Genomic DNA, 13634 nt, shown 5'->3' on the forward strand with positions numbered 1-13634 from the left:
TATGAAGCTCTGCTGCAGCTTTGATTTGCTTCAAGGGTTTAGACTCTGTTTTTGTTTAATTGTTATGATTTTCTGGTTTCTAGAAAATCAATTAGGTCCAACACGATATATTTGATGTACAAAAGTTAGTTTTCTTTTTAATGAATTTTACATATATTGAAAAAAAGATATGAAATTTCTTCACCAAATCAAAGTCTTTGTGGGTGGCATGGGTTAAGAATCATAATGTTCCAAAAAAAAAAGCTTCTATCTCACAGTTGCGTTGAACTGTTTTTTGATAGCGATTAGAAGTATGCTTCAACTCAAATGTGTTTTATTAGATACACTAGGAGCATTGTCCCCGCGCAAGCGCCGGGTTGTAGACAGAGTTCTTGTTTCATCTCAATATTTGCTAGGGTTATTGTAGTTGTGAATTTTGCGTTTTGAGTTGTTTTTCAAGTTTTTTTTATTGTTATAGGGTTAGAATTGTGATGATGAACTGTGTATGCATTGTTGTCCACTTATGAAGGACTAAACTGTGTTAGTAATGTGATTGATATAGTTTGTGTTGTTGTTTGTTGTGTCACTGAGACTTATTGTTTGTTTGTCTTTTAATTTGTTTATTGTCTTGTTGAGAGTACATAAATTACATTAAAGTTGTTGAGAGTATTTTTTTGTTTCTGGATATTTTTTCTCCAGTTTAGTTGTGTAAGTTATATGTATTACTATTAAGAAATAATTTTTATTATCTTTATTATGTTTGTTATATTTTTTTGTTTTATTTTTAAATTTGTTGCTCTTACCGGACCTTTAAAACAAATACATGAAGTCTTTTAGAAATAACTATAAAATGAGTGAAAATTCTGAGTATTTGGGCTTTAATGAGTTTTAAATGAATTTATGTATTTCTCATAAGAAGACAATAGTATTGACTTGTTGACACGGGCATGTAAGCTATTTTTAATAAGACAAGAGGAGTGACCAGGTGGAGATGTTATTGCCGCCTTTGTGTTTGTCGGGATTGTCTCTTGTATCTCATGTTGTGGATGTGTTTGTTTATTTTTTATTTGATGGGTAATATGTAAACAAAAATTATTGTTAGCTGTATTTATCAGAGTTCATAACTTACTATGCTTTTTTTTGTTTAGGTAATTTCACTGATCTTTGTTGTCGTATTCGTTGCGAAAGTAAGTTTGTAAATTGTTAAATAGTTGGCTGTGTAGTTTGTATTTGTTTAGCTGACTCGGTGTATGTGTCGTTGCGAAAGTAAGTTTGTAAATTGTTAAATAGTTAGCCGTGTAGTTTGTATTTGTTTAGATGACTCGATGTATGTGTTGTTGAGTTTTAGTTGATATGATTGGTTTGGTATATTTGTTTTGAAGTTTATTTCTAAGATTAGACAAAAAAAAGAGGTGATCATTAATGATTCGTCTTATTTAGAATTCTAGCTTTTGGTGATTTGATTGTTTGGGTTGTTGTGGTTTCTTTTAAGCTGCAAAATAAAGGTTTGCGTAAAATTAGGTTGATAAGTAAGGGAGATAAATAGACGACCACAGAATTTGGGTAAGAAATATTTTTGATTATTGATGTTAGCACAATATAGATAATAATATAAAGGAAATTGTGTGTTGATTGTTTCTTACGGATCAATGAGGAGACGGATAACGACTCGATTTGTTTCTTTGCTAAGGTTAGAGCCTTGGACAGAACGGATTTGCTCAACCACATCTCAGAGTTTAAATATCAGTTATGATAACGAAACATATTATAAACCTAGATGAAATATGATAATATACCTGGGAGTTCTAGGTTTATGTTCGCAGTCACTTGGAAATTGTCAAACAGTCTAATTATAATTGGAGATTAATCTTAGGAGCACCCGTGATGACTTCATCAATAATAGTTGGTGAGATGAAACAAATGAGGAATGGATGATCAATTATTTTGTAAATGCTTGAGCACTTAGCAACCTCAAAACGATCGACTTTCACAATGGAACCGACTTTCAAAGATGGCATGTAATGATTAGCACGTCCAGTGAGAATAAACCCATGAATCACGGAATTTGCAAATAATATTATTTAACAAAGAATCAAGAAATCAATTAAAAACAATTATATTAAATAAGTGTGATAAATCGAAGATTAACTTACATTTTCATCAAGGAAGAGAACCGTGATTTCCATAAATTCACTGTCTTTCTTGAAGTTCAGGGAATCCTATAAGCGAGGAGGTTATAGGCTATGCTCTGACTACTACGACCAACACGGAGAGACTCGAAGGTTGAGTGACGGATGCCGGGAACGCAGGTTTGAGGAACTAGCGAGGGCAGAGAGACATTTTCTAGAAGATCGTTAAAGATAAGAGGAATCAATGAGTTTTGTGTTGATGCAGATTGAGTTCATCAAAGATGAGAATCATATATATAGGGTTTACAGAAAGGCTACAAATCAGGAACATTTAAGATCAAGCGATTTAAGATGGGGAGATGAAGAGTTCACCGGTGAAAAATTAGATTGTGAATAGACACACGGCGCAATTCTGTAACTCAGATTTATCTGAGACAATGATGAAAAAAACTCTAACTCATGTTAAACGAAGACAGTTTACAATATGAAAAAACTATAATTGTTGTTTTTTTCATATAACGTGATGAACCTCATTTGAAAATGAAACTCATAATATACTTGTAGGCCCGGCCCACAGAGAAAACCGAAGAAGCAAAGGTTTCCGATCTTCGTAAATATATATTAGTTTTGGCCATCAATGTACAAAGTATCATTTAGTTTAGCGGTATAAATGTTGGTGTTTATATCTCAATAACCGAGGTTTGAACCACAAGTTAGACATTTTCTTCATACTTTTTAAAAGTGAGACCCACCAAAATACTGACGTGTCACCTCAGGAAAAAAGAAACTGTACTATTATATTATAAATAAATTTTAAATTGTAGACTAATAATAACATGTGATACTAGATGATTTTTACTATAATTATATATGTAGTAGCCCCAAAACTTACTGATAATTTTAGTATACCAGTGTTAAATAGCTTCTGCTAGTTTATTTTTGCACCATAATCAATTGAATTCATGTTGATAATTCTGGTTTTTTGGTCAAATGGAGTATTAAGAATATTGGAGAATTGTGGAAGGGAAATAGTTTTCAAATAAATACAGCCCAAGTTATAAACATACATAAGGAAGGATTTTTGGAGTATTAGCATTATGGAGTTGTTTCGTTTGATAGTTTGAATGTTTGATAGCGGTCGTTGGCGATTTGATTTGAACCATTATCAACGGTGAGTATGGCTTTTTGAGACTCCGAAGGGACAAATTGTAATCCAATATTAATGATACACATATGTAACTCTAAACTTCATTTGACAACTAATTTATTAATTAAGAACACGTTACAATCTAATCAAAACAGATAAGCCCATCAAACACAAATCTCGAATTCTAGAGAAGACCATTTTTTGATACAGCTATTAGTTAATTATAATATTAAAACTTCACATAAATTTGAAAATAAGGATAGAAAAACAGCATCATATAAATGTATTAACTACATTATAATATGCCTTGATTGGGAAAGGCATTGGCTCGCCATTATGTTGGAAAGAAACATTCGCATATTTGGTTTACTCGGTGGTAAATTGACAATTTTAATGACCGGTCAAATCTCAGATTAGGCACTCTGGACTGGCATTGTATCTGAATATACAGATAAACATATTAACTAGGAGTGGGCACTTCGGTTATTTTATCGGTTCGGTTCGAGTTTGGTTCGGTTTGGTTAGTTCGGTTCTAGATTTTTTTCAGCTGAAGTAAACCATAGTTAGTTTGGTTTGGATCGATTTCGGTTCAGTTATGTTCGGTTCGGTTTATATTCGGTTTGGTTCATATTCAATTCGGTTTGTATTTCGGTTCGGTTCAGTTTAATCGGATTTTTCTTAGTTTATTTATTGTACAAGAAATTATGTTTTAATACATAAATGTATGGTTGTCATGAAATAATCATGTTGGTCATAATAAAAAATTAAGTATGTAAATTAAATTTAATATAAAACCAAAATAAAAACCTTTTAAAATGTTACAAATATAGTTTATAACTTTATAAGAATTCAATCAAACCAAAATTAACTAAATAAAAAGAAAAAAACAATTTTTGTCTCTTAAGAATTAAAAAAAGCATGTAATAAGTCATCTTCCATGTGATATCATCAAAAAAAGCTGCAACGAATCAATAATTAGTATATGTTATATATATACTATACGAGTATTTATCTATATTTTTACTATAACTCTACACCCACGATTCCATATTGTTCTTTTCACTAACAAAAATTGAAAACAGAACACGTCTTTGAGAGAAATACAATAATGGTTACACAAAAGCATGAAACCGTATAATAAATTATATTAGTTTCATGGAAATCAAATTATATTAGGATTTTCTTAGTGTAAAAGAAAATTACGTGGGCTTAATCTTAGGATTTTAATTTACTAATATTTTTAATTTAAATAACTATAAAACACTTCGGTTTATCGGTTCGGTTTGGTTTAAACTGAACTGAACTGAACCGTTCGGGTTGGGAAAATCTTCAACCGAATGATTTGAAATAAACTTTGATTTGGTTCGAATCAGTTTCGGTTCAGTCGGTTCAGTTTGATCGGTTCGGTTCGGTTTTTTTGCCCACCCCTAATATTAACATATTTGTATATATGGATAAGATTCTAAGCGAATTTAACAAAATGTCAAGGTCCTATGACATATAAATGTTTTCTAAGAAATAAGCTAGTTAGTATATGTAAGGCTTTTTCTTCTCCCATGTTTAGGCTATCTACGAAGAGACATTTGGCTTTTCATTTTGGATTGTTGCAAAATACATTTTCAACGTTTTGTGAAGATTTTGTATGTGTGAAATCAATGCTTATTAAAACAAAATAGCTCATGCACGTTTGAGTTTTTTTTTCCCACGTATTGAATTTAGAAACGATATAACAATCTACAAAAGTAAACGTGTATACAAATTGGATCAAGAACCGGAGTTTGTATGTGAAATTAAGAGAATTTATAAAATATAGGATTCAGCTGAAAGGCAGTTAGGGATTTATCCAGTTTAGACAGAACCACATATCACTCTCAGTTAGCATCAATATCCATAGCGGATACCATATTCATATCGGATCAAGTGGTTTTTAATACCATGTCTAAAGTTCATTGGGTTATAATCCATTAGCACAACATAATATATTATGTGAAATTCCTGACATAAGAAACCAATAGCTTAGTATTACATATTTTTGGTCGATATAAATGTAATTTCGGAAAACATTTCTATCCAACCCTGTCTGGTTTACATGGAATAATACTACGCTTTTGATACGATCCTCTTTTGCTAATGAATCCACATAGACATTTTAGTTCTTAAGAATATATGTCTTAAGCTCAAACTCCCAAAAATATCATGCAAAAGGCGAAACGAAGTTATCATTGAAATGAAGACCGGCCATTCGACCGAGTTTATAGTCATATCCATCAAATCTAAGTAATCAGTCTCGATTCGGATAGAGGGAATTTGCATATCTATCGCACACAAAATGACTCATAACAATCTATATATTGCTACAACTACATTTTTCCTGTATGTAACTATACACCGTGGTTGGATAAACCCAAATAATTTTATAAAAAAATTACAGAGAAACTTGCAACTAGAATGGCGTATATTCACCACTCCTTTTAATACTACTACAACAAGACAACCCACCTTCGTATTCTGATATTCTAACCTGTCAATTGTATTTTATACTAAATTTGGGGGATCAAGGTATATTACATATTTTATAAACAAAAGCTAAGATTCGACTTGAAATGCGACGGCTCGGCTTCTCTTTAAAGATATTGATCCTTGAGAAACCCTATAGAGCCATATATTTGTTCTCTTTATAAAGAGACACAACCCCATCTTTTTGTTTAAAGAGTACTGCATAGCTATAAAATAAAGTAGATTAATCTCTAAAATCACCATGATTAATAGCTTAAGCAATATGAAGAACTACAACGAGAAACGTGTAAGATGTTGTGAGTACATCAAAGCTCTTGAAGAAGAACGCCGCAAGATCAATGTCTTCCAACGCGAGCTTCCTCTTTGCTTAGAGCTTGTCACTCAGGGTAATAAATCTATAAATACATAGCATCTACGTATACGATATATATGTATAAACACAAGTACATGTGTAACTATTACATTTTTGCAGTATTTTTAATTTCAAGTTTGTGGTTTTTTGTATTTGAACTTTTCAATATGTATATGAACAAAAGTTTTTTTCATATGCTATTTAATTTTGATTTAAATATGTATGAGATCTATATATATATATACTGAAAGGGGTTTGTACCTATATATTTTTGAAGATTTTAATTATCTATGGATTTGGGAATTTAGCGATCGAGACATATAAAAAGGAGATATCAGAGGCGACAATGGAGAACTTGTGCGGACAATCGGAGTGCTCCGAGCAAACGACCGGAGAATGTGGGGGCATCCTGGATCTATTTAGACCTATCAAACACTCTTCAACCTCCTTAGAAGGGGAAGAAGAAGAGGTTGATGCTGATGATGAACATGAATCTAATGAAACTGGCCTAGATTGCGATGACAAGAACATGAAATCTGAATGGCTCAAGTCTGTTCAGCTCTGGAACCAACCTGACTCCGTTCTTTCTAAGAAATTGGTAAGATTCTACTTTGAATATATTTTTGTTATTTGTATAAATGTTTGATAAATGAATTTAATATGTTATTCTAGCTTTAAAAATGCCGATATATAATATTTGGACTGGAACAATCTGAAGATATTGAAATTTCTTTTTTTTTTCAGAATAAATATGATAAAACGGAAAGATTATGGCCTTGATTGTTTGGAATGCATTGCATTCGTGTTTTTATGAGAATTTTAATATTTGTGTTCTTTAAATGTAATATATACTTTTATATTTCTATTCACCGTTTGACTTTTTCATATGTAGTTAACAAAGAAAAGCCATATCATGTAAACGCAATTGCAAACAAGTATTAACTCATAACTCGAAAATCTTAGGTTTAAATCTGTCTTGCGTTTTCAGGAACGCTCACAACAGGAGACAGAAACGGTGGTAGAAGCGATAAACGGAAATGACAACGGAACAACGTCTCATCAGCCGCCATGTTATGAAACGAGCAACGGAAAAAGCGGCGACGATAAATCTCAGGCGAGTATTAGCGGTCGGCAAAAGATGGAGGCGGAAAAAGACATCAGCGGTGGTAGCGGCGGGATAGGGCGGAGAAAGCATAGGCGGTGTTGGTCACATGAGTTGCACAGACGCTTCTTGAACACTCTTAAACAGCTTGGTGGTCCTCATGGTGCGTTTCTTGATTTCATTTAACATTTTCAAGATTCATAATTTTGATATATAGGGTTCAGGGGATTCAATTAATTTATATTGTAATAACGACATTTTGCAGTAGCTACTCCGAAACAGATAAGAGAGCTAATGAAGGTTGATGGGTTAACAAATGATGAAGTTAAAAGTCATTTGCAGGTTAAGTCACTTCCATAATTGGTACAAAATTCATTTAATAGTAAAACTAGCTTATACGATAAAAATAGAATTTCCATAATTGGTACAAAAAAAAATAAATATGTTTCTTGCCAAATTAAGTCACTTCCACACGTGAATTTTTGAAGACTACAGTAAAAGTTTATCGATTTATTCTTTTTACAAAACTGCGACTTTTTTTTTGTCAAAACTGCGATTAGACCTTAAATTTATTTATTTATCTTCAAAAATTTTGCCCACATATTTAATTAAAATATTTCTTCTTGGATGATAAATAGAAATACAGGCTGCATACAAGACGACCTGGCCAAACAATTCCTAACAAGAGAGATTCTCAAACGCAACATTTCGTAGTCGTCGGTGGGATATGGGTCCCTCAAGCTAGCCACTCCACGGCCAATGCTGCCACAGCGGGTGAGACCACCATCGGGATTTATGGTCCGTTGCAAGCAGAGTGGCCGAGCCAATCAAATTTTGGTCGGACTATTTCGGAAGAAAGATCACGATGCTCTAACAAAGGAATTATTCGGTGTAGCTCTCCTGCAATGTCTTCTTCTACTCGTTGATGTTAAGAGTTTTCAAGGCTCCTAAGACAAATGTTGTAGTATAAAAGATTGTCGAACCAGTTCTGAGGGATATCAAAGCACTGAGAATGCAAGTACTCAATTAATCTAAGTGCAACCAATGATTTAGATGAGTTTTAAACTATGACTAAAACTAGAAAGCAATAACAGAATGATACTTTCTTAACTAAAGGAAAAGAGAACTCATGGGCATAGGGATTAGACCTTGGGTGATCAAGTATCGAACTAAGGATGGCAAATGATCAATCAAACTATCAACCTTAAGCCTAGACACAATTCTAAGCAAGCTCTATGTCTAGATGAATGCTCATTTGCTAACATATCTCAAACATCAAATGTCTTTGGTTGAATAATATGAAAGCAATCATTACTAACAAGTCTATTAGCTATCTTAGCATCTTTAACAACAAATGTCTTTGGCAAAGTATACTAAAAGCCTAGGAGAGTTGTCTCGGGCATTTCATCGAACACCTTTCGGGTGAGAAATGCCTAAGGATCAACAACTGAGTGGCCAACTCAGAAGATGCATTATGATTACTCTACTAGCAAGGAAATATGAATGATCTACACTAAAACATCCTAGCTCTAACCTAATCACCCTTAATCTCCCTAACCCATGAATTCCAAAGGTGATTACTCACTAATCTCCATGATTCCTCTTAAACCCATATTGGATTTCAGATTAATCATGTAGAGAAATAGATAAAAAATCAACAAGAACACAAGAACATAACAAATCAAAACCCAAAAGATGAACTTCTCAAGAGAGTTCTTGTGTATTTCTCAATAGATCAAAAGATAGAAATCTGCCTCTGGTGGCTACAAAAGGTTTAAAACATAGGTTTTAGAAATGTAAAACGTGCATAATGAAATGACCAAAAGGCCCTTAAGTAAAATAGAAATCGAGCAGATAATAGGCGCGGAGCGACCTCGGCATGTCGCTCCGGCCTTCGGGAGCGACCTCAGTGGGTCGCTCTGAGAGGTCGCTCCGGGCTTCGCTTCTTGTCGTCTCGCCATAGAGACGCGAGCGACCTCGGGGTGTCGCTTTGGGAGGTCGCTCCGAGAGGGATGTGAGATGCGAGCGACCTCGGTGCGTCGCTTTGGGCAAGTCGCTCTGGGCTTCCAACGGGATGAATATGGCGAGCGACTTCACGGGGTCGCTCTAGCTAGGTCGCTCTGAGAGGTGCTTTGGAGCGACCTCATGACGTCGCTGCGGAACCTCGCTCCCATGCTCTGCTCGTCCAATGATCACCTGTTTCACGTCCTTTAAGCTCCAAATGCATCCAAATGTCCCCAAGAACTCCATGTGGCACTCCAACACCTAATGAGGACAATGAATGCAAAATGCAACCTAGACATGGCTAAATCCTAATCTATATGATGAAAATGCTAATGGATGAATGGATAAAACAATGCAAATATGCAAGATATCAACTCCCCCAAACTTGTTCTTTTACTTGTCCACAAGTGAACTTTCTAGAACTCATAGGGAGAGAGGTTGAAGGAGGGAGCACATAGCCAAAAGAAACACAACTAGCACACTCTCTTATTACACTCTAGCTTCTCTAGGCCTATCTTAACTCTTTTTGTTCTTACACTCATCATCAAGCATCCACACATTCAAATCAACCAACTCTCACATTCATTAAGCACAAAACATCAGGTGAATTCTTGCAAATGGTCAGTTGGTCCAAGTCATTTGGTTGGGTAAGGGAAGGCTTTTATTCAAGTGATTCAAGAGGTTCAAAACATATGATCTTTAAGGTGGTTTACTCTCAAAACAAGTAGCCTTGACATTGCACATAATATATCTAAGAAAGGGACCAACTCATGCATACAATGCTCAATCTCCATTGTTCTACCCTTTTCCCAAACATACAATTACACAATCATTCCCAAATGTCAAACCCAACTCACATCTCTCACCAAAAGATCCTAAGAACTTTAACTCCTTCTCTTTGAAATCTACAAGGGATTTTTCACAACCTCAAAACATTTCTTAGCTCCTAACAACTTTGCTAGCCCCCTTTTTCTTTTTTTTTTTTTTTTTTTTTTTCTCTTTTTTTTCGTTTTTCTTTTTCCCTTTTTTTTTTTTTTAGGCTGGGGGCCAAGACTTTTCAAAACTTGAGCTAGAGGCTTCTATACTGGTCCCAATAAAACAATTCACTTAAGCACAAAGAGTCTATTCTTTTCCTTTTTCATTTCTCCCCAATCATAATCACAACACTCACCCCCACCTATAGCTAGACAATAGAGTGTCCAATCTAGCAAGAATGAAGATCAAGCATTGTCGTTCCCGATACTCTCAACATTATGCACATGTAAGACTTTCCGAAAAAGGCCTCACTCATCAAACAATGAAAGCTTTATAGGAGGAAAAGGTTTTGGGAGTGGTCTACCACTAGAGTTTGTCAAAAAAGATTGGTATAAAAGATGTGACAACTCAAGTGTGTATAGCCATGACTCAGTACACAAGGGACCATGAGCAAGAAGCATTAAGTTCGTTCAGTTCAAATAAGGTTGTAGTTGGCTTCAAAGACTGAGTTTCAGCAATCAACAAGTTTCAGGAAGAGTTTTCAAGGCTCGAAACATACAAGTCTTTTTGAGAGGTGCAAAAGCTAGTCAAGTGCAACGTAGTGTTCTTTACAAGGCATTCAAAATCATTGCTCCCAATGCAAGTGAATGCAACCTATATGCTCTAGACTCTCCTAAAAATGCAAATGGTGCAAACTAAATGATTGATTTTTTTTTTATCTATGCAAATAGGTATGCCATGCATGACTCAATGAAACAACATCAAAGCAAACATGATCAAATACTTGGTACCTCCCCCAAACTTGAGTTACACAGTCTCTGTGTCGTCAAGTAGAGAGAGATACCGAAAAGAAGACTAATATGCAAAAATGAAATGGTATATACAAGGGAGTGTGGTGGGTTACCTTCTATGGGAAATGAGTAGAGGGAGATGCTCCCTCTTCGTCGTCCTCAGGTGGTAACTCTTCAAGGTGCTCATCAGCAGGAGTGCCCATCTCTTCAATGTAGAAGGCTTGCCCGAACACAGTTGGTTTCCTCATTTTCCTCTTGATGTCAAAGTGGAGGATGTTCTCTTTACCCAAATGGAGATCAATCGTGCCTTCCTTCACATTAACAATAGCTCCTGCTGTAGCTAAGAATGGCCTTCCTAGAATCAATGGGTCTTGAGCCTCCTCACCCATCTCAAGCACCACAAAATCTGTAGGTATCTCATACCTTCCAATCTTCACAGGGAGGTCCTCTAAGATGCCCACAGGATACTTCACTGAACGATCAGCTAACACCAGAGAGAGTCTACACTTCTTGTACTGAGTGAATCCAAGCTTCTTTGCAACAGACAAAGGCATCAAGCTGACACTAGCTCCCAAATCGCAGAGACTTTTCTCAAATACCATAGGTCCAAGAGCACAAGGTAGTGTGAAGCTTCCTGGATCCTCTAATTTCTCTGGAACATCAAGCCTCTGGATGATGGCATTGCACTCATGGGTAAGAATCATCATGCCTTCCATCTCCTTCTTCTTTGCAGCTACAACATCTTTCAGGAACTTGCTGTATTGAGGAATCAACATGAAAGCATCGATGATGGGCATTGCAACCTGAGCTTCACTCATTTGCTTCTCAAACAGAGCCTTGTACTTCTCTAGCAGCTGCCTCTTGAATCTACCTGGGAATGGAAGCTTGGGTTCATAGGGAAGAGGAACAAAAGAACTTTCACTTGCTGGAATAACAACCTCACCATCCTTTACTGTCTTCTTCTCTTCCCCAACCTTTCCTTTACCTTTGGCTTCCACTATCTTCTCCAAGATCTCGTCATTGATCTTCTCATCAACAATCACCACTTCATCATCTATGTTGATGGCAACCCCCTCACCTAGTTTCTCAGCATCCTTGGTGAGGGTTCTAGGAGGTAACTGCTTACCACTCCTAAGGGTGATAGCTTTGGCCTCCTTGGGATTTTGGTCAGACTTTCCAGGTAGAGATCCTTGCTGGCGATTCTGGTGAGTGTTCATGGAAGCAAATTGATTCTCTAAATTCCTGACTGTAGAAGCAAGGTGTGAGAATTTGTTGTTGAGCTCATTGTAGCTCCCATCAATCTTGGAATGAAGGTTCTTCAACTCATAACCAACTTGCTTCTCACTTCTAGTCTGAGACTCCAAGATTTGTTTCAGTAAGGTATCAGTGCTGCTCTCTTGAGGAGCAGAGGAACCAGACGAGGGGTTTTGCTGAGGCTGATAGCTGCCTTGCTGGTTGTTTCTAGGCGGATAACCACTCTGTTGGTTGTTGGGATAGGATTTCTGTTGGTAGTTGTTGTACTGAAAGTTGGGCTCCTTTTTGTACCAGCTACCATTGTTGTTGATGAAACACAACTCCTCTTGACCTTCCAAACCCTCAACCTCATTGACAGCAAGTGGATCTTCCTGCTTGGAGTTACCAACAAACTTCAGCTGCTCTTGGGTTGCTTTTTCAGCAATGAGTAGGTCGATCTTGTCTTCCAAAGCTTTGATTTCTCTTTCCTCGTCTGCTTATCATCTGTTCTACTGCCTCTGTCGTGGTCTCCACTGTAGACTGCATCACTCTTTACCATGTTGTCAACCAGCTCTTCTGCATCCTCCTCAGTTCTCCCCAAGAAGAACCCATTGCTAGCTGTATCCAGTCTGGCTCTGTACTTAGGAAGAGCACCACGGTAGAATGTGCTCAGCAAGCTCTCCTTAGAAAAGCCATGGTGTGGGCATTGAGCTTGGTAGCCCTTGAATCTCTCCCAGGCTTCACTGAAGCCTTCCAAGTTCTTCTGTTGAAAGCTGGAAATCTCGTTTCTCAGCTTAGCAGTTCTTGAAGTAGAGAAGAACTTCTCCAAGAATGCTTTCTTGCAGTCATCCCAAGTGGTGATGGAGTCGCTGGGTAGAGACTTCTCCCACTGACGTGCCTTATCCCCCAAAGAGAAAGGGAATAGCTTGAGCTTTAAGGCATCTTCGGACACACCATTGGTTTTTGACAACCCACAGTAGCTGTCGAACCTGTCCAAGTGATCAAATGGATCCTCTAGAGCCAAGCCATGATACTTGTTGTTCTCAATCACATTGAGGAGTCCTGATTTGATCTCAAAGTTGTTGGCTGCCACAGCGGGTGCTCGGATTCCCAATCTATGACCATGAATGTTGGGGCGGTCGTAAGTGCCAATGGGTCGAGCTGCTCGCTGTTGGTTTTGAGGTATGTCTCCCATATCAGTACTCAATCTCTGCAAGTGAGCCTGTTGCTCTTCTTCTCTTCTATTTCTAGCACACTCTCTCTCTAAAGCTCTGATGTCTGCAGCTATTGGAACTAGGTTTGATGGACCCCTGCTCCTCAAGTTCATACACCTGTAGATTAAAGGGAGGTGAAGAAAGAGAATCAGTAACAAAAGAAAATAAAAATGACTTAGTCTCAAGCAAGT

The 13634-nt window shown here is 36.5% G+C and overlaps 1 protein-coding gene and 1 non-coding gene across 3 annotated transcripts; both read left to right on the plus strand.

Moving 5' to 3' along the window:
• The first annotated feature begins 5285 nt into the window (after positions 1–5285).
• Positions 5286–8252, plus strand: LOC106443554 (transcription factor HHO1-like). 2 transcript variants are annotated; one of them, XM_048740739.1, is made up of 5 exons: positions 5286–6158; positions 6433–6722; positions 7113–7389; positions 7495–7568; positions 7865–8252. In XM_048740739.1, the coding sequence occupies exons 1-5, from the start codon at positions 6014–6016 to the stop codon at positions 8150–8152; spliced, it is 1074 nt and encodes a 357-aa protein (XP_048596696.1). In that variant the 5' UTR covers positions 5286–6013; the 3' UTR covers positions 8153–8252. The 2 variants fall into 2 exon arrangements, with proteins under 2 accessions (XP_048596696.1, XP_022547696.1); XM_022691975.2 differs by having other exon boundaries at positions 5340–6158; positions 7492–7568.
• A 4666-nt stretch (positions 8253–12918) lies between these two features.
• LOC125578681 lies at positions 12919–13025 on the plus strand. Its single transcript, XR_007316763.1, has one exon. It is a non-coding gene; the product is annotated as a small nucleolar RNA R71 (small nucleolar RNA).
• The last annotated feature ends 609 nt before the right edge of the window (positions 13026–13634 follow it).

The sequence above is a fragment of the Brassica napus genome, chromosome A9 (genome assembly GCF_020379485.1).
Source record: "Brassica napus cultivar Da-Ae chromosome A9, Da-Ae, whole genome shotgun sequence".
NCBI lineage: Eukaryota > Viridiplantae > Streptophyta > Magnoliopsida > Brassicales > Brassicaceae > Brassica > Brassica napus.

Bases quoted from the DNA above. Each gene is read 5' to 3' on its own strand.
- LOC106443554 (XM_022691975.2), top strand. From the start codon at position 6,014: ATGATTAATAGCTTAAGCAATATGAAGAACTACAACGAGAAACGTGTA. The intron at 6,159-6,432 runs GTAATAAATCTA...TTGGGAATTTAG, and splicing joins CTTAGAGCTTGTCACTCAGG to CGATCGAGACATATAAAAAG. The intron at 7,569-7,864 runs GTTAAGTCACTT...GATGATAAATAG, and splicing joins AAGTTAAAAGTCATTTGCAG to AAATACAGGCTGCATACAAG.